This window comes from Sinocyclocheilus rhinocerous, unplaced genomic scaffold (genome assembly GCF_001515625.1).
Source record: "Sinocyclocheilus rhinocerous isolate Xijiao unplaced genomic scaffold, SAMN03320098_v1.1 scaffold681, whole genome shotgun sequence".
NCBI classification, from domain to species: Eukaryota; Metazoa; Chordata; class Actinopteri; order Cypriniformes; family Cyprinidae; genus Sinocyclocheilus; species Sinocyclocheilus rhinocerous.
In genome coordinates this window covers 1,197,136-1,219,136 of record NW_015641029.1, presented here as the reverse complement: position 1 = coordinate 1,219,136, position 22,001 = coordinate 1,197,136, and the positions used below count along the sequence as shown (strand labels likewise).

Genomic DNA, 22,001 nt, shown 5'->3' with positions numbered 1-22,001 from the left:
TATTAGGTCATTTAGTGTGGTTTGCATGTTGTGTAATTGAGTGTTTGATGTGTTTGTGTGTGTTTTCTGTACACAGCCACCATCACAGGAAGCTCTGGGTGGGCTATACGACCTAGTTTTTATTTTCACACAAACACACATTCTGAATATCATACATCGGCACAATAATGCTCATGGAATATACATGAATATGTATGCAGTTAAAGCATTGTGTTGTGTTGTTAATGAGATCGCACTACATCTAATGAAGCCATGGGATGTCCTAGAATAGATGCACAGTGTGTGTGTGTGTGTGTGTGTTCGTGTTTGCGTGCGTGCGTGAGTGTGTGTGTGTTGTCTTTTGATGAGTTAATGAATGATGATATTGCTCTGGGCTCAGCTCCCCTTTGGGCTTGTATTATCATGAAGTTGTGTTAAAACGGTCCTCTTTGTTTTTGTTACATTTCACACACAAAACAAGTGGATTTCCTGTTAAAATGCAGTTTATATGCTAATGAAATTTTCAATGCAAAAAAAAAAAAATCTATCCTAAATCGTCACCCCCTTTACGCGCGCGCGCGCGCATGTGTCTGTATGAGCAGCATCCTGCATATCTTTGTTCGTGTCTTCATCAGATTTGTGTTGAGATCAACTTGCGCTCTGACTCCTCTGGCTTTGCGCGAATAGTCCACCTGCGTCTGGAGAGTATTTTTAAAAGCAGGGTGCGAGCGCGAGCGCGTCGCGTGAAGCGCACCACTTCAAAAGCTTCTAAAGATCTTCACTTATATCGGGTTATGCGCGTGGACACGTAGGGTTTTTGAGAACCGTGCAGATTGCACTCGTCTTTTTGTCGGAGTTACCAGATCTTGGACTCTCACTCGGGCGGATAGAGAGACGGATCTCCACCGGGATCTCCTCGCACCGCGACTGTACCTGGAGAATCCGGTAAGAGCTCCCGCAGCTTCACGATAAAGCGAGGTCGTCCGGTGCTTTGGTCAAGTGTGTGTGTGTGTGTGTGTGTGTGTGAGAGAGAGAGAGAGATTCAGTCAAAGACAAACTATTGTTAGGCAGTCAGTTCAGAAATGTCCAAGATTTAATATAGTGCTTTCACAGAACACGTCGTTATTCAGCCGTAAATGTGCAGACCGCTGTTAAATTGAATTATTTATTAGAGTTGTAAGCTCTGTCGAACATTTTAGGACAGGGTGAACTCATTAAAAGTCATCAAGTTTTCTTGGTTTTCTTACAAACTTGCAGTGACTGCAGGCTATTACAAACCACACTGTAAAAATGTCCAAATATAATCAGGAATAATGTCCTACAGTATAACTGTAAGAGACCTTATACAGTAAAATCTTATATTATATTTTAAAAGACAATACCTGTAATTTTCCATTGTAAAATGTTTTAGAAACGAATTAATTAATAAGTTAATATAATGTATGGATAAAATATATAGCCTATTGTATTTAACAAGACAATAACCTACGTTATGGATTCAGATTGTTAAAATAATGTTATTTCTTAAAAAAATATATATGAATCTCATAATTAGGCCTATAATTGACAGGGAAATTCCCAGGATTCACATAATATAAAATTTAAGTTAGATTCGTATTATTTTATTTAGTTACAGTATGCACATTGGTGTGTTGTAAGTTACATTTTATGTTGTTTAGGTAATGTTCATAGTGCTATTTTAGTGTTATGTTTATTACCCTGATGGTGTTTCTGTGTGACAACAGTCACTGGAGAGAGCATTTAAAGTTATCTTGGGGTCGTCATGTGACATTTATGTCATTGTACAGCTTATTATAAGCACGTTTTACAGTAACAAATACATTTTAATAGCTGAAATGTGTTACTATACCAATATTATGCAGTTTAATGATGTATGCAGTCACCAAAAGGCATCTTGTGAAACATTGCCACTGTATTTTTACAGTAAAGTTCTTGCAATTGTAAAAATGTAGCAAAAATTGAATTGAATGACATTAAATAATGCTTATGCTTTATGCTTTATGTTAGTTTGGAACTCTTCATGCCTGTGAATGTATATGATTGCTCTTAAGAACCGGAGGTCACTTTACTCTAGTGATTCTCTGAGAGACAAGAGGCTTGCATAAGCAGTTTTTATTTCTGTTCAGCCCTGTCATATTTTGACATTTTCTCACAAGACTTGTGTAAAGTGCTGACTTCTTCCCGCTGCTCTAATGTGTACTGAAAAGTCAGCCCAGTTTGAATATCCAAGTTCTCCCTTCCATAACTCAGACACAGATGGCCACATTATTTAAAAGTAAAAGTAAAATAAAATGCAAAACATCAGCGTTTTGTTCGAACGGAAGCTCTAGAGGAGCTTTTTCTCCCATTTTAGCGCCTGTAGATTTAGGCGAAGTGAAAATGAGAGAGAGAGAGAGCTAGAGATGAGCCGTTTCTCCCTCGTGCTGTGAGGATGACTTAGTGTCTCTCACCTTCATCCTGACACCTCATCTATTATCATTAGGCACACAGTCAAACAACTCTCTCAAGATGTGGATGTGAAAGTGTGTGTATGAATGTGAGAGAGAAGATGAGTGCGAAAAGAAGAGAGAAACAGAGAAAACTCTTAAAAGTGTCTCTTTCTGAGTTCAAGACTGACAGGCCTGGGTCACAGTCATGACCTGCTCCATTTTCGCTCAAACATATGCACGTCTCTTTTACTACGTTTGGTGGTTAGCGCATTGACTTCACGTGACCTTTTACCTGTCAAGCAGTTGATCCCTAAATGATTTTACCTATTCATAGCCATTTTGCAGTGTGATAGTGAGACATTAAATTAGTGTTTCCCAACCTTTTTTTGTCTTAAATACCCTTTCATTGACCCCAAACTGGAAATGTTTCTTATTTAATTCTTCTTCTTCTTATTTTTTTATTATTATTATTTAAATTGATAATTTATTCCTGCAATGGCAAAGCTGATTTTCAGCAGCTATTACTCAAGTCTTCAGTGTCACATGATCTTGATCAAGAACAGCATTTATTTGACAATCATTTGTAACAACATAAATGTCTTAGCTGGTGTTTTTGTATTCTAACTCTAAATAAAAAAATATTTTTTTTTTTAAATTGACACAAATTGACCAAACTGACACATTATTTTTTCTTTAAAATAACTGAAAATATTATCTGCAAAAATTGTTAACATTATTTGAATAATTTAATAACCCCTCAAATATTTTATTTTAAAAGCCATCGTTTCTGTTTTAGAGGTTTAACAAGGCAAAATCTAAATCTTTTCAAGTATTCTCTTGGGCATGCGTGGCCCTGGTTGGGAATCACTGCGTTACATCAACTGACAGAGCATCTGATATTGCCACAATTCATGGAGACTGCATTTTTGATCTTTTGTATGAAAAAACAGTTGCATGATAATGAAGTGTTGGTGTAATGCTGTCATTTTGGATGACTGTATTCATCTCACTCTCAGTTTTCTCTCTCTTTCTCTCTCTGTTTTCCAGATTGACTCAAATAGAACAGAGGTAAGTGAGATCTTCATATTGGTAGTTTTACAGCTTGTAAAAACTAACAAGCAAGGTGACAAGAGTGAGAATGAACGGTGAAAACTGAAATGTGGCACATGGCAGAGATCAATCTTTTAACTTATTGAACCAGAAACCCTTAAAATATATGAACAGTAACAAACAGAATCTGTGCAGATCTCCACATAATTGGAATGCACTTATGCTGCCTCTTGTGTTTTAGTTTATGAAATATTTTGTGTAATTTGATAATGCTTTTGGTTATCAGTAAGAGTAGTACTATAACTCGATTTCATATTTTACTATGTTTAAATTCTGTAATATCAGCACAGAAGATGCAAAAATGTCAGCAGATTCCTTCTGGGCCTGGCATGAAAACAGTGGTGTTCAGTTCATGTTTCATCTACTGTACAGTAGGTCTACTTGTCTTCTCTAAATATGAAGAATGCACATCCAGTGAAGTTAAAAACATCAAAAGGCCACTTTTGCATCTTTTTTTTTCTTTCATAGCCAGTAGTCAAGGCTTGTCTTATCTCATATTCAATGCTCTAACACTCTTTAGATGTTTTAATGTGCCTTTCTGTACAATGCCATGCTGGAAGGCGCTGATGTCCACTGAGATCAATAAACCCTCCATTCAGTGAGGGGGTGAAATGTCTTCTCTCTTTCTCACTAAGCCCTTTCGGTCTCTCTCTCAAACACACACACACACACACACACACTCATACACACACACACTCACACACACACACACACACACACACACACACACACACACACACACACACAAAGGGCTGACTGTTTTAGGCTTTTCAAACTATTTATTGTCTCACTTAGGAACACATATGAGCATGCACACTTTGCATATTAGACCCTATGGAACATGTATTGTGTAAACATATTGCATAATAAATAGGCAATGGTGATTTTTTGTTCCCAACACATTTCTCAGGTAATTTTACAACCAGTTCGTGATCAATATTTTGATAGGTGAATGAAAGTGAACAGCACAACCTAGTGGCCACAAGTTCTTACTGCATTCACACCATTCTGCTCTTAAAACCCAAAATACACCCCATCTGTCACAGCAATCTCACACTTGAGCGTGATCTCTTGCATTTATATTCCTCATTTAAAAATAGATCCAATCCAGATGTTTGCAAATGGTACAGTATACAGTAGGGCTGAAAACTCTGAGACTACAGTGATTTTTTGTGTGTATGTGAAATTACATATTTTTGCATTATTTCCAGGTCACTGATTAAATGTAAACAAATTTGTACCAAAGGCCAGATGTTGTTTCTTCTGTCGAAGCTCATAAGATGCTCAGTGGAACATTCTCAAATGCTGGATAACATGGATCATCAGGTTTTGCAGAAACTGTGGGAGACAATGTTAGCTTGAGTGCAAACATCAAATACTAAGCAATTCCATTTTCAAATGTAACTTTTCACTCAAATTGTTATGCTGATAATATAATTTATAATTACATTATAAACACATTTTGTATTCATTTAGAAAATTCTTACATGTGGGCCTCCCCATACATATGCACATACACTGAAAATACACACCGTTAAAAAGTTTGGGGTCAGTAAGATTTTTAAAGTTCTTGAAAAAAAAAAATCTCTTAAGTTCACCAAGGCTGCATTTATTTGATCAAAAATACAATGAAAACAGTAAAGAATACTGAAATATTATTACAGTTCAAAAAAGTGTTTTCTGTTTTAATATATTTTAAAATGTATCGGATAGTTCTGGTCCTTGATTCTGATTGGCTGAGCCACATTCGAAGCTGTTGTAAATTACTCTACAAACATACACCTTTGTTTAAATTTTTCTGTTGCTTGGCAACCACTTTGTTGCAACCACAACTGATTCTGAGGAACTACATTGTTTGGTGGAAGAATACTGTTTTTATTAATATCATTACACTTTATTTGCTCTGTTTTATTTTGTGAAACTTTACTGCGTATATGGAATAACCGTTTTATTCCATATACGTAAATAAAACCGTTTTATTTATCCACTTCGCGTCGTGCCTAACAACGCCTCTTAGCTGTTATAAATTCACACGTTTTTGATTAAAGATTACGAGGGCACATGAATTTTAAAAAAATAATGAAGTGCACGGATAAATTATTTATAATAAACACTACAGTATTCCATTAAAAAATAAGAATTTTCAATTTTGATTTCATGGTGACTTTAATTTATTTTTGTGACAGTAAAGCAGCCCTTACTCCAGTCTTCTGTGTCACATGATCCTTCAGAAATCATTCTAATATGATGATTTGTTGTTCAAGTAACATTTATTATTACTATCAAATTGAAAACAGTTGTGCTGCTTAATAATTTTTTGGAAATTGTGATACATTTGTTCAGAAGAACAGCATTTATTTGAAATATAATTTTTTGGGTAACATAAAATTTCTTTACTGTTAATTTTTTCAGTGGTTCAATTCAGTAGTTTTAACTTCTTCAAAACAAATAAACAAACAAAAAGCTTACTGACCCAAACTTTAGAATGGTAGTGTATATATACTGTATACATTGAAGAATATATGACCATTTTCTGTCATGCAGAGTCTATAATAGACAAAATTTCCATTTTACTCAAGTGACAAGCTCACAGTAAGACCCTCATATTCAGACAGATGTCTGTTGATCGCAGAGTTTTAGTGGGAGAATACCTGAGTCAGCTGTTTCCAAAGTAGACTGAAAAAATCATAAAACAGTCAAATGCCAACTGATGCTTTCAGTGAGTGTGTGGATGTTTGAGAGAGAAGGATTTAAAAGGGCTGTGTGTGTGTGTGTGTGTGTGTGTGTGTGTTTAATGAGTTTTTCATCTTTCAGGAGAGTCCTGTGGAATCTGTCCTTCTTTCACCCAGCGAGAGACTGCTGAGTTTAGGCTCAGTTTAAACTCATATTAGAGCATGTAAGTTGTTTGCATTCACTCACACACCGGTTCTGTCCAAAACCCAATGAGCCTAGCTAACTAAGGCAGCATGCCAAGTCATAAGCAGAGGTATCTGTACTTTCACTCAAGTAATGGAGTTGAGTACTTTGTCCGCCTCTGGTCATAAGTGACTGATTTGGAACACTTTACATTACATACAGTAGGCAGCAACAGCAGCTTGCGAAGCACACAAGCTATAATTGTTTTAGATATTTATAAAGTTAGCATGTTGCTAAGCTAACAATGAATAAAATGCTATAATTTTAAAGCCAACGTGTCTAATTTATAAAAAAATAATGATTGTTTCTAAAAAAAAACTGCCAGTGGTCAACGTTGTGCCAGTGGTCAGATAGCGTTGCCTCAAATCAATCTACAAATGCATTTGCATGATCTGAAATTTACGCAAAATTGGGTGGGAGCGTGGGAAAGTCATTCACCTTATTAGAAGTCAGTATACTATCAGTATATCAGATATAGTCAGTATATACAGTAGCTATACGTTTTATTAAAGAAACCCATACCGACATGTAATATATGACATATTGCCCCTATATCAAGATATAGTTATTGGTATATAGATATAGATATTGTCATATCTTACTTAAAAGGCTATATATAATTCACATACGCACATTCTCTCGGTAGATATCTGTTCATAACAACTTAACAAGTATGAATAAGTTCGTAACATATATAAAATGCTCATAGTAAAAATTGTACATGGTATTATATGTAGCAACCATATATGTCAACAATATATATTTTGTTTATATATGCAACTTTATTAAAACAACATATATATACAAATCTATATGTTTATATATGTTTTTGTAATAATTGTTTTAAATACATGTCTATGTTTTATATTTACTTATGTAAGATCAACATGTATTGATGGGTTTTAGGATGGATATACATGTACATGACATATCATCACAATATATTTCATATATGGAAATGAAATATATGTACATACAGTGCCTTGCGAAAATATTCATACCCCTTAATTTTTTGGTGTGGCCAAACTCAATCCTCTCTTCAGTGAAGACACATGAAAACACACTTGGATTTTGCATAAAAGCACCTAAAGGACCCTCAAACTCTGAGAAACGATATTATCTGGTCTGATGAACCTCAGTTCCAAGCATCATGTTTGAAGGAAACCAGGCACTGCTCATCACCTGAAGAGTACCACCCCAAAAGCAAAGTGTGCTGGTAGCAGCCTCATGCTATGGGGCTGTGTTTCAGTGGCAGGGACCGAGGGACTCGTCAGAGTAGAAGATAAGTACCTCAGATTGGGCAGAAGGTTCACCTTCCAACAGGACAATGAACCTAAACACAGCAAGAGTGGCTTATAGACAACTCTGTGAATGTCCTTGAGTGGCCCAGCCACAGCCTGAGCTTGAACCAAATCAAATAATTCTGGAGAAACTTGAAAATGGGCATTTTCTCCCATCCAACCTGACAGAGCTTGAGAGGTGAACAGGTGAGGAGAAGAATGGCAGATAATTGCCAGATGATGACGATCAAAGCTTGTCGCATCAAACAAAAAAGACTTGAGACTGTAAAGGTGCTTCAGCGAAATATTTAGTTTAGCAATGTACTTATTTCATTTTTTTTTTTTTTTTAATAAATTTACGAAGTTGTGACAATTCTGTTTTTGCTTTGTCAGTATGGTGTATGGAGTGTAGATTGATGTGGGAAAAAAAGTAATTTAAAGCAGTGTAACATAAGGCAGCAACATAACAAAACGTGAAAATTAATTAATTAAAATTAAGGCACTGTATATTACATTTGCGTATGGGAATTGGGAATGAATTCTTTTATTTAGCAAAGATGCATTAAATTAATCAAAAATGACAGCAAATACATTTATAATTTAACAAAAGATTTCTATTTCAAATAAATGCTGTTCATTTGAACTTTCACCAAAGAATCCTAAAGAATATATATCATGGTTTGCACAAAAGTGAGAGACACCCCAGGTGAATAGGGTAAACAATTTAACTAATACTTACACAGTTGATTGATTACATTAGGAATTACAAAAAATATATACTTTCTATTACATGTTTTCTGAAATGTTATGTTTAAATATGCAAATTAGGTGTTATCTAATTACATATGCACTAATTTGCATACATGTCTAGAACAGGTTCAAAATTCTTGTTTCATTTTGTTGACATATTAGACTCAAATGTTTTTACAGAGGGGAATTTGGATTTCTCTTTTTATCCCTCCATAAATATAAAAAAATTATGACGACAGCCAGAAAAAAATATTTTTTCACTATTTTTTTAGGAATAAAATGTTGTATAAAACCAAGCAATTATATATGAACAAACCCCTCTTTAAAAACCTTCAGAATATAGATAGTAATGGTATATGTAAGTGTTACTGAAGTGGAGATTTTTGGCTCAGTGCAGGAGAAAAATCTCATTTTGAGATAGCGGCCTTTAAAGATATCTATTGTAATTGAAATCCAGAGACACAAATAGATAAAGTGATATAAAAGAAACACTTAAAATTGGATTTTTGAATGTTTTCTTTCCACTAACAGACAAAAACAGTGTTTTTGCCTGCAGTGTTTTACCTTAAGTAGCACAACTGTTTTCAACATTCAAAGAAATAAGACACATTTCTTGAGTGTCAAATCAACATATTATCACTAACACAGGATCATGTTACACTGAAGACTGAAGTAATGGCTGGTGAAAATTCAGCTTTGCCATCACAGGAATAAATTGCATTTTAAAATATATAAAAATAGAAAAAAAATTTTTAATTGTAATCATACATTTTACAATATTACTGTATTTTCAATAAATAAATGCAACACAAATTCAACAAATTCAACACTTCTCTCACTTCATCCAGCAACTTGGATGTAGTTTTCACTGAGCTCTTTGCAATGCATTTTGGACTCTTACACTACATGCCCTACAATTCAGCCTAAATTAGGAATATCAAAGTAACACAGTCATGCTGCTTACTTTGTGGAACAGCCATCGCAAGTATGAAGACGTCTTAAAATGCGGCCTCAGTAGACAGATCACTAGGATTTGGACCAGAGATATTCTTAGACGCTTTAGACCGCTTCCCTTTTTACATGCGCAATACAAATGCCTCTCTGTATTCCCCAAACCCCTGTTTCCCTCTTCCTGTGTTCTCACAGAGTTGGTCTTGAAGTAGCTTCTCTCTGACCAGCTGCTGTCAAGCCTCGCAGCAAATAACGTGCACATGAATACTGTATATGACCATAAAACTTCAGCGGATTTAGCGCGTTAAGAGTGCGTGTGTGTTTTATAGTGCATACACTGCTGCATTATTGAGAGCTACTCACAGATGCATCCAACTCTTTCTGACGCTGAAGATGTAATTCACTAAAAATACATACTTACCTCATCTCTCACTCTCTGTCTCTCCCTCTTCCTCTGTTGGTTTTCTCTCTCACTCTTTCTGTCTCTCTCTCTTCCTCTCTACTGTTTTTTTCTTCCTTTCAATCTCTTCCTTTTACTCCCTGTCTCTCCATATATTTTCTTTCACTCCTTGATTCACTCCTCATGTCTGTCTTTCTTGTGTGTGTGTGTGTGTTCGTGTCTGTCTGCTTTAATGTGCTAAACTGGAGCTGCATTAGATGCATTAGATCGTTTTTCCCCTCTCCTCTCAGTCGCTCAATAACTATCCCTTTCTTTTTCTCACTCTCCTTTCTCTCCATCTCTTTATTAGAGGTGGTACTTATGAATGTGGTAGTGCATTAAAATGATAGATGAAGATAGTATATTCCACATAGCTCATCTATAAATAGAAGGTGCAAATAAACCAATGTAGAAAGCAGACACAGCAGGGGCTGTCCTCCTCTGTTTGGCACAATTTTTTCTGTTGATTTTAAGGAATTATCTCATGCTGTGAGACTGCTGCTGCCCTCCTCTGGAGGTTGATATTTTAACATTTTAAAACCTGAAAGATATGAAAATACTTTATGTTCTTCTTTTTGTGTCATACCAGCTTCCGTAACTCTGACCAGCAGCATGTGGGACATCAAAAGGTAAGAACACCTTCATGCTTTTATTAAGTGCACTTTATCACCTCAAGCTCAATTCAACACCAGTTAATCCATTCCTGGTTCACAGTTTGTTGTTCTGTATTATAAAAAATCATATATGTTATGTATTCAACCATGCCTGCCTCAGCCAGTTTTGTGCTTGATTTAATGGAAGGAAGTGGAACAGTTCTGCCATGTTGTTTCTAAAGATGAACTTGACTGGCTAGATAATTTTTGTCCCCAGGAGTAGCCCAAAATAGCAATGGCCAGATAATTCAGTTAAAGGCACCCGAATATTCTGGAGGAGCCAGACAAAAAACAAAATGGAGATTAGTTGCAGAGATTTAACTTTATTATATTATATCATATCATATCATATCATATCATATCATATCATATCATATTATATTATAAACCATGATACATTTTAAGGACACTTTGAAAATTGCAATGTTCAAACAAACAGTATTTATTTGAAATAGGAACATTTTATTTGATATTTTGTTATTATATTATATTATATTACATGAGTGCTGTTGTACTTAATATATTTATCTGTAAAACAGCATGTTAGTGAGTGTGATATTGCTTTTACACAACAGTTCAATAAATAGGAAATTAATATTGAGTGACTCACTTTCAGACAAAATTTGGCCAGTTAGCTGGTACATTTTTTTCTCTGCTCACGGAAATATTTCCAATAGAAGCCAAAGTGTGGGAGTGGAGTTCCCCTCTCCGCTCATAGAGTTCTGTAATCACTCTGCTTCAGCTTCACCTCAGATTTTTTCCATCCTTGCTCTACGCTCACTTGTGTGAGAGGGATTTAGAGTGATCTTTGAGCCAAAGAAAACACAAATAACATTCCCAGACATTTAAAAGTAACTGGTTATATTGTCTCTCTTGTTTACTAAACACACACACACACACACACACGTTTGTTTCTGTGAATTGTGGGGACTTTCCATAGATGTCTATTACTTTTATACTGACCAAACAATATTTTCTACCCCCTAACCCAACCCTAACCCTAAACCTACCCCTCACAGAAAACCTGTTTGCATTGTTACACTTCCAGATAAACATTTACTATTTTTAATAATTTGTTTTCTCTCGTGAGGACCGCAGGCTGCTCCCCACAATGTAAAAAATATACTGTAGTACAAACACACAATTCATCAGCAATAGATACTTTGTTCAAAATGAGAATGAACAAGTTGTGGACCTGTTCTGTGGCCAGTTACATAAAATGTTTAGACTATAGTCTTACAAATAGCTATGTCATGTAATTTTTTTCTTTAAGACTGGACATAACTTCTTCAATTCAGTTACATAAAACATAGATTGGTCTAATTTGAATATATATATATATATATATATATATATATATATACATATATGCTCTTTGATGGACAGAAAATATGAGAAACCACATAACATACATGCAATCACTCAATCATAGAGAAAGAGGGAGCATGTGTGTGGGTTTTCAGATGTGTAATAGAGTGAATATAATTAAAATATCCGATTATGGACACTTCAGTTGAACATAATAATAGATTAGGCTCACACATAGATGAATTGTGACTAACAGCCCTTTGTGTGCATTTGTTTATGTGTTTCCTTTGCAAGTCTGTTAAATTATTTGTTTTTTATTTGAAATAAATGTAGATGGGTTCATGTACAGTATTAGGAAGTCAGCTGGAGTTCATCAGTATGTAAGAAAGTCTCTTACACTTAATTTGGCTGACAAAAAAAATAGACACTGGCTATGCGATCACAGTAATGCCCTCTGTGTGTGTGTGTGTGTGTGTGCACAAGTTTGTGTGCGTTAGAGAGAGATAGGAAGGATGAATATATGGGGGATGGGATGGGTTGGGTTGGGGTTTTTTTTCCATTTCTTTTTCACGTGCTCACACTAACACAAGAAATCAGATTAGTGTGAGGATTACAGAGCACCAACCTTTTTAGAGAAAACACATGCACAGAAAACGTATGAGCTTCTAAACAGTGGTGGAGAGCACTGAATAATCTTTAATCAACAGTTCACCGAAGGATACACACCACAGATGATAGTAGTTTCTGTTACTCCTTCTTCTCTTTCATTTTCAAGGGCCAGATCGAGATTAATTAAATGTCAGCACTGATGTTGTGTGTGCGTGTGCGTGTGCGTGTGAGTGCATGTGTTTGGTGTCTCGCTGTTAATTTGGTGCAAAATGTCGAGTGTCTCCTGCTCTTATGCTGACATTCTGATTAAGAGCATCGAATACCTCTATATATCCTGAAAAAATTTTTATTTGTATGATGCATTATACATACAACCTTACATATATGGTAGATTAATGACGTTTCCAGAAATAACTCTTCTTTATGTGCGTGCGAGTGTTTGTATGCAAGGGCTGCCGGGTCTGTGGTTACCTGAGCACTTTCTGCAACTAAAGCAAATTAGTGCCCTCATTTACATATCACTGTGGGAACTGGGGTACTGATGATGCATACATCTTTGTGACTGTGAACGTATGTGTTTGTGTGTGTGTGTGTGTGTGTGTGTGTGAGAGAGAGAGAGAAAGAGACAGTGAGCATGAGAGAGAAACAAATTTCATTCTGTATTTATTTCGTGTATTGTTCAAATTCAGCCCACTAGAAAAACTGGCACCTCAATTTGCATATAATTGAATTCTGCTGCAGCAAACAGTTAATTATAACAGTTCATCATAAGTGTCCCTATATTTCTTGCTTCCTCTTTAGGCTGCATGATATAAATAAATACATACATACATAAAGGAATGAATGAATGAAACATTTTAGGATGAAGATTTTTTTATTGTGCATGGTACAACATGGACAATAAAACTATATGTAATTTTTTTTAAACTATTAAACATATTTGCTATACATCTTGCATAAGTAAGCCATTCGTAGGTTATAATAAGATTTTCTACTGTTTGTTTAAGCATTCTGAGTATTTTCTAGTGATGGGACGATTGATACCGAGGCTCCGATGCTCCGATGCTCCGACGCAGTTTTCAAAGCACTATTGTATCACACACTGTGCCGATGCTTGTATCAAAAATGACAATACTTTTGTGATTGATGACGTTTGAAGCTTCGAACGTCATGCAGTATCGGAAGGTCGGGACAGCTGGTTTGAAAAAAATCGGCGCTTCGCATGACTTGGTTGTGTGTGTGTGTGTACACTTATTTGGGATTCAGTAGAATAGTTTAGAATAACCTCAACACCAGACAGAAACTGAATGCACATCACACCTCTATTGCATTTTATCATGTTCTAGCTGGGGTCTCAGAGACCCCGAACAGCTCACCCAAAATATTTTTGCTACTACTCACGTCAATTATTAATTATAATCACACACTTGTATATTTTATATTATTGAATATTAATTAATATTATTATTCAATATGTGAATCCATTGATCGGACTACGCATGACACAAGTTGGCACAGATTAAAAACTTTTCAAACCATCCTCTGCTCCGCCATGTTTCGTTAGATAGGCTGGAGAAACTGAGTCTGACCAGCAAATGTCGCTAATGTGCACTGTGTTAAAAAGCTTCGAGTAATGAACCGTTTTTCGGCACAATTTCAAAGCCTCAACGGTTCAGAAAGCCTCGGTTTCCCATCACTAGTATTTTCGCCATTTCCATACATACTCAACAATTCCATTTAATGAAAGAAATTCCACTCTTCAGTATTTTATTCATATTTATCATTATATTTTTACATATATATTTATTTTAAAAATATATACACACACACACACACACACACACACACACACAGATAGATAGATTAAGCTTAAATAATCTATTATATATCTGTTAATCTTTATAAGCTTAAGTAATCAACTAAATGAGGGGATGACGAGACACACTTAGAATCAATGAAACCCAATGGGAACAGGAAAAACCAAATATGGGCATGTCACACACAAGGGGAAATCGAGGTCAATGAGAGCACATAGGGAGCAAAACACACACAGACGGTCCATGTTCCTGACATATCGCCCCCCTCCCGGAAGGTGCGTCCTTGCGCCGAAGAAACAACAGAAGGAGGGACGGGTGGGAACTTGGGAGGGGGCTCAGTAGGAGGACGGACACCCGGGAGGGGGCCGGCAGACAGAGTCCAGGGAGGTGACGACGGAGGGAGGAGCCAAGGAGGAAATAGGAGGAGCCAGGGCAAATCAGACAGAGGGAGGAGCCAGGGAGACGGCAGGAGGGACTTGGAGCATGCGACACCAGGTGGGACCCAGGCCACAGATGTAATGGGGACCCACGGTGGAGCCAACGGAGGGAGGAGCCATGGTGGAGTAAGGGCTGATGACTCCAGGGGGCCGACCAACGGCGGCGGAGCAGGTGGCGGAGGAGCCCGAGGCGGAGACGGAGAGCCGATGAGTCAGGGCGACGGCGAGGATCCGGAGGGCCAAGGCGGAGCAGATGGCGCCGGAGACCGAGGCGAAGGCGGGGATCTGGAAGGCCGTGGTGGAGCTGGAGCGACAGAGGACTGAGGAGGAGCCGAAGGGAAGGAGGAGCCTGACAGAGCCGGAGGGACGAGGCACAGCCGGAGGAGTGGAGTCCCGAGGCGACGGATGGTCGATGCCAGACCAAGGCGGAGCCGGAGGGACGAGGGAGCCCGGCAGAGCCAGTGGACTGATTGGCCACGGCATAGAGGAGGGAGCAAGGAGCCATGGTGAAGCCGCTGGGTCGATGGCCAGAGGCGGAGTCTGGGTCTCAGAGGCTGGAGGCCGAGGCAAGGGATTCTCCAGCCACGGTGATGATGGAGAATGGCAGACCTGCGGAGCTCGCACCGCACTGAGAATGAGCTGAGGGCGAGCAGAGGGGCTGCCAGACGACAGCGGTGGAGTAGGCAGGAGCGGGCGGGGGGGCGGGCATTTGGGGGCTCCCGGGCATTCAGGGATAAACTCAGGAACGGGAGCCCTCTCTCCTTCTGAGTTACACAGTCCCAGATCCATAATTAGCTCACCCTCAGCCACGGTGCAGGGGGCGGAGCTCCTCTCCGCGCTCTCACTGTCCACGGCTTTCTCCCTCGTGGCGGGGATTGTAGCCGGCTCTCGCACCTGGTCTGACGATCCGTGAGGCTCTGGCTCCGTGGCGATCCTCGCACTCCTAGGCGATGGCTCGTCGGTCGCAATGGGCTCGGGCTCTCCGTCAACGGTGGGCTCGGGCTTGCACTCTGCGCAGCGGGGAGATGGTGGGCTGGGCACTGGGTCTGGCTGTGTTCTGGATCGGAGGTAGACACTCTCCAGACACCAGATGATTGCCTACCTCCAGCTCAGTCCGGTGGTTTCTGGGAGGTCGACGGGGCAGTAGTAGTTAGCCCCGATCCAGAACAGTGAGTTCAGTGCAGCGTCGTCGAGCTGGCTGAACTCAACCGCATACTCCAAAAGGGGAAGGTCCTTGCGGGCGAGGGAGGTAAACTTTGCGGCGAGGGGATCCATGGGGAGCACGGGGAAACCAGAAAACAAAACACTGTAAAAACGCAAAAAATAAACAGAGAGGAACAACGCAAATAAATGTTTTGTAGGTCCGGTGTTCTGTCACGCTTGCTGCTACGGCGTGGAGCGAGGAACAAGGAGACGTAGGAATAAACTCAAATACCAGTCTTTAATGATAATCCAAAGGAATACACGTAGCACAAACATAGGGAATCAGAAGACATTAGACACTGGACAAAGCAAACAGAACAGAACTGAGCTTAAGTAATCAGCTAAATGAGGGGATAACGAGACACACCTGGAATCAATGAAACCCAATGGGAACAGGAAAAACCAAATATGGGCATGTCACACATGAGGGAAAACTAGGTAAATGGGAGCACATAGGGAGCAAAACACACACAGACAGTCCATATTCCTGACACTGGGATGGCCTGAGGATCAGTAAATTAACAGCAAATTTAAATTTTTAGGTGAACTATCCCTTTAAAGCTCCAGTTGACAAACATTACATTTGTAATACAACTGCAAAATTCAGTTTAAACTTTGTTTAATGAACTAAAAAAACTAAACTAAATGTTAGCAAACATTTACAAATATTACTACTGTTCACAATTACATCTTTAAAATGAGGCAGAAGTAAAAACAAATGTGTTACAGTATATAAAATCAAGTGACAAGTCATCTTTATTTATAATACTGATGGTGTCAAAGCAGCTTTACACAGTCAAACAGGAAAATAGTTTGTCAATAATGCAAGAGGACAATAAGTCATTTTTCCAAATAAATTCAGTTCATTGATGATTCAGTGAAGTCATCATCCAGTTCAGCTCTCATTGTTCAGTTCAGTTAAGCATTGCAAATAGTGCAATCAGTCAAGCGTCCCCAAATAAGCAAGCCAAAGGCAACAGAGGCAAGGACCCAAAACTCTATCGGTGACAGAAATGGAGAAAAAACCTTGGGAGAATCCAGGTTCAGTCGGGGGCCAGTTCTCCTCTGGCCAGACCAAACCAGCATGGTGTGGTTTAATTCCAGGATGCAACACAGGTTAGATCGAATAGATTGAGCAGAGGACTCGTCTGTTTCTCGTGGTCTTGTCCCAATGGCTGACGGGGTCTTCACAGGGGATCTGTCTCTGGAGCTCATCTAGCTGACATGACCTCCGCTGACATTCAGGGCTGTAGAGGTCATCTCTAGGTGCTGATCCACCATCTGGTCTGGATATGAACTGGATCCGGGTGACTGCAGTGATCATCTGATCTGGATACAGACTGGATCTGGGTGGCTACAGTGACCTCGGAATAAGAAAGAAAGACTAATATTAGCGTAGATGCCACTGAGAACAATAAAGGACATTATAATTGTAGTAAAAACTCAACATTTACACATATTACCTGGAATGAAAACAATAAAGTCTCAGTCTTGAAAGTACACACACACTATGTAGTTGCAGTGGAGGGGTCTGGTCACGTGTCAGTGTTTGGTGCCTTGGGAAATCTTTGGCCACACCCTGATGGAGAAAGAAAAGTACAATTTATCTCAAATTCTCATTGAATGCAGATTCATGTTTTTCGTCAGCAGAACAATTTACAGTAGCACTACTGCTTTTGAGTAAACAGAAAAGTACCGCAATTTCCCATATACAGTAACTTACTGTAAATTACATAAAAATGACCATAATGCAGTGCATATTACAGTAATTAACTGTAAAAAAATATTTATGGTATTATACTGGCCTTTTTTGCCGTAAGTAACTGTAAAATTACAGCAAAGTCTAACAGTGTCTTTAACTCTGTCCTGTTAATTAAGGACAGATAAAGTACGTCCGTGACATGCAGAAATTATAAAATTTCATGTAGGAATTATTAAATGTAATTTCAAATATTTGTATTTGTGTCAAATATTAAGTAATGTGACAAAAATGACATTTAGCATATCCTTATTGAATGTGCTTCCACTTTAATGCTCAGATGCAGAGTAAACCACCTTTTCTTTATGTAACATGATTCATTCATTTAAATTAATTAATTTAATTAATGATTCATGTAAATCTAAAATACAGTGTAGAACTGTGTAACAGAGTAAAATGTAAGCACAGGCGCACTTGTCTTGACATTTACTATGCTGCTTAAATTCGTTCTGAATAACAAACACACTAAATTTACTTCTGTGAATATGCATTATTTTAACTAGTTTATCTTAGATTATAGACCGACTGCAACCAATTTATCCACTACTGCTGCCTTCAACGAGTCCATCGGCAGAGCGCAATACATGGGAATGAGCTTCAACATGTTCCATTCTAACGCTGCTTTAATCGCCTCTGCATCATGTTATATTCACTGTTCCTGTATCTAGCTTACTGTTTGCGGTCACTGTTGATCTAGTCAGTGAGTCTTTTCCTCGCTCGTTTGGCCTGGCCTGATGCAAAGAGTGGTTGTGCGCCTGAATATACTTTCCCTAATAAATATTTTTTAATTCCTACTTTGCATATAGGTAAGAACTGACACTGTAGCTAATGAACAAGATCAAAAGCCTTGTGCTCAAACAAAACACAACACACAAGTACATGAACCAAGGACAAAGAATTCCCACCATGTGCTCACAACAAAAGACCAAACATGGAGTATGACCATCGGATCCTGACATTGAACCGAAACCCAACCAAACAAGAGTGTCAGGATCCAGACCCCATGCCCCGAACACACACCACACCACATGGACAAGACAAGACTGACTGACAGTAACACTTTTTTTTTTAAATTTATATTTACATTTATAATTAATTTCATTAATAAACTATTGAATATATATTGATTTTAATATATAATATTAAAAATTAAAGTTATTTTACATTAAAAGTTACAACAGAAACGCCATTTGGAATTCACCCCATTTGAAAAGAGTGACATTTCACCGTGGCTGGTTGTTAGTCACGTTTAATGTCGTCTTTTAACATCACGGGACAATAAATGCAAAAGTTTGCACACGCAAAAAACCCATTCAACACAGCCATGTTAGCTTCAAATAAGCACATTACTGTGGTTTTCATTACACGTTTCAAAGATTTCGATTAAAGCATCAACATACAGTACAGAGAAAGACCGCGTGAGCTCATATATTTTAATGTCACGGAAACACTAAAATATCATACAACACGGCAAAATTAAACCTAAAATTCATTATTGTAACACAGCTTTTGACATTAAAGGATTAAACAAGGTGAAAGACCACGTTCCCTTCACTTAAACAGTTAATTTCCCTCAGACTTATAATTCATACAATGGTTATTCAATGTTTTTATATATATTGTACGTTTGTGTATAAATATATATGTTTTAAATAAAATGTTTACACCTTTTTAATATACACATTTTGATAAATTCAGTCTAAGTACAAATATCTATTCAGTGCCACTTACCGGACTCGTGAACTTGACATCCACTTAACTTAAATATCCACTTTTCTTCGGGCATATAACTTACAAAACACTTCTAAATATCCAATCAAAAACATTGAATATGTTGTACGATTTTGTCGATAAATTTTGTCTAAAAAATAACATTTATTTAGTGGCACTTACCTGACGCGTGAACTTGAAAAGATGGCGCTGCCATCTCTCCCGCGAAGTCACTCAGGTTCGTGCACGTGTGGAATGATCTCAGTGTTGGCTGGATTTGTTTGTATTAGTTTAGTTGCCACTTAGCGATTGGCTCTTTCATTCAGAAGGCGGGGCTTCCTGCGATTGAGCGGCCATATTGAGCGTTGGATTTTTTCCCCATTCAAAACTGTACGAGTGACACGTCTTGGGTATTCTATAGTCTTTGATGGGAAGTTGTCACATGCTGTATATCAGTATATGTAAGGTTTTATTTTACAAAAATGTGTTTTTCTGTATTAGTGGTGTTTACATTGGTTTTAAACAGTACAAATTTTTCTTAAAGGGGTCATCGTCATCGGATGCTACATGCACTTTTACAAGTTGTTTGAACTGAAATGTGTGTTGGCAGTGTGTGTACACAACCACCCTATAATGATAAAGATCCACCCAGTGTTTTTTTTTTTATCTCGTTAAATCATTTCCCTTTTCTCATATCAAGCCATTAGGCTCGTTTGAGATGAGCAAAATCTGCGCAGGACCGATCACTGCGAGATGAATGCCGGTTAGAAAAGTGTCTGAGTTACGTCCGACTTGCTCTGATGTCATGCTGACGTGTGCCAAAAAACTCTTGCGATAGCGAGGTGGCTGTGTCGGATTGTGCAGTCGGGCGCAGTTCCTCTCCACCGACTGTGCTGACCAAAAGCATGATGGGAAACGACTGGCTGACAACACAGCTTAATGCTCATTGGTTCAGACAACCGTGATGTTGAGTTCTCTTCTAAAATGTTTTCTTTTTTATATCTGATTTCATGTGATTATGTATTTAAATTATGCATGAATATTCAGTGTCTTGTTCATCATATTTATTTTCATATAAAGCAACAGAACTGAAATTATATCATGTTAATTAGCAACACAGCACACGAGTGAGAATAATGCGATATCTGCCTTTGATCTTGTTGGTATCTGTTCCACTTTGAGAGGCCAGAACTGTCTGTCTTGACTGCGCTTATTTCACTCCTCCCCTCACTGCAGCCGCCTACTCTCGTCTACTATTTAGGCAAGGCGCATCTCAAACAAGCCTATTCTCAGACTCCTAAGCGATTGAGGTGTTCTGTTGTTGGATTTAATAATGAACATGGCAGTCTTCATTTACTCCCGAGACATGCTCTGGGAATGTGCCCCCCGATCTAACTAAATGCTTCTATGTTCGCACGAATCATTCGTGATCCAGCTTCACCTACAAAGAAGTGGGGTGCTTCAAGTCGAACGCACCTTAGGTCTCTGCAGGAAAGTAATGGGAGTTACCAGATTGGGGTGTTTTTAGACCATGTTTCCTGATTGGCTGACGTCATAGTGACAGTAGGTTTAGGGGTGGGGTTAGGTAAGGGGGATCATTTTGATTGCATGATTGAGAAACACCCTGCAGTTTGAAAACACCCACAAATTCAGAAACGCCCACTATTGCTCTGCAGAGACCTCAATCTCCACCCCACAGAAGAGAGGGCCGGGGGCTGCAGAGCTCATTAGCATTTAAAGGAACATGCACTAAAACGGGTTGCTGAAAACAGCTGATTTTGACAAGGTAAAAAGGGTGTTGTTTTACACTACCATTGAGAAATTTTAACCAAAGTGTGTTATAGACTTTTCATTAAGACCCTAAAGAATCATATCAACTTGTGGAAAATGGGCATCCGATGACCCCTTTAAATGAAAATGTTTTGAATTATGTCCTCCAATTTAAAATTCCAGTATCATCCAGGAGGATCCATTGTGACATGTTGGATCCTTGGAACATGCCCTGGTTTGTTTATTTCTTTATTTCTTTATAGCCATAAAATTGACTTTTAAAAATAAACTTAGCCTAAGAAATATTCACTGGAGTAAAAAGTGTCGGTTTACCCCAGTCTCCCTATCAAAATCATTAGCCGACATTTAATCATGATTATATATCACATATTAGTGAATATTATCATATAATCATGTACAGTGAGTGTGATTTTAAACAGTCAAATGTATGGTCTCTCAGAAATACAAGAAAAATTTACAAAAACTATTGTTATGTAGATAAGTTAAAGTGCCCCTAGTGTTGTCGCGGTACCAAAATTTCAGTATTCGGTACCAATACCAGTGAAAATCCACGGTTCTCGGTACCAATTTCGGTACCAAAGCAAAACACAAAAACATGCTAATTAAAAAATTTGACTACTTTCATTTAATCCAAACAGTGTACATATTTAATTTTAAAGGGCTTTTAAAACCTTCTAGAGTTATTCAGCCAAGAATAACAACTAACTAAGTTAGCTAAAAAAAAAAATCCCAGAACTGCTTTTCTGACTGATATGACACAAACAATGTTAACCATTTGTACATTCTCTAACACGCATATTTTAGATTCACAATTCATTTAAAAGCCTCTGGTGTGTAAA

General features: G+C 38.0%; 2 protein-coding genes across 9 annotated transcripts in view; one reads left to right on the top strand and one right to left on the bottom strand.

Annotated features, from left to right (window-relative positions):
• The first annotated feature begins 658 nt into the window (after nt 1–658).
• Nucleotides 659–22,001, top strand: part of ptprdb (protein tyrosine phosphatase receptor type Db) — a 73,374-nt gene continuing 52,031 nt past the window's right edge. For 6 of the 8 annotated variants that reach the window (XM_016570485.1, XM_016570482.1, XM_016570484.1 and 3 more), the window contains exons 1-4: nt 659–924; nt 3,477–3,497; nt 6,354–6,435; nt 10,465–10,504. The gene's annotated coding sequence lies outside the window, so the exon portion shown is untranslated. The remainder of the gene's footprint in view (nt 925–3,476; nt 3,498–6,353; nt 6,436–10,464; nt 10,505–22,001) is intronic. The other 2 variants (XM_016570488.1, XM_016570487.1) reach the window with 1 other exon arrangement.
• On the bottom strand, nt 772–15,488 carry LOC107754171 (vegetative cell wall protein gp1-like). The gene is made up of 2 exons (XM_016570535.1): nt 15,141–15,488; nt 772–912 (listed from the first exon to the last, which is right to left on the bottom strand). The coding sequence occupies exons 1-2, from the start codon at nt 15,486–15,488 to the stop codon at nt 772–774; spliced, it is 489 nt and encodes a 162-aa protein (XP_016426021.1).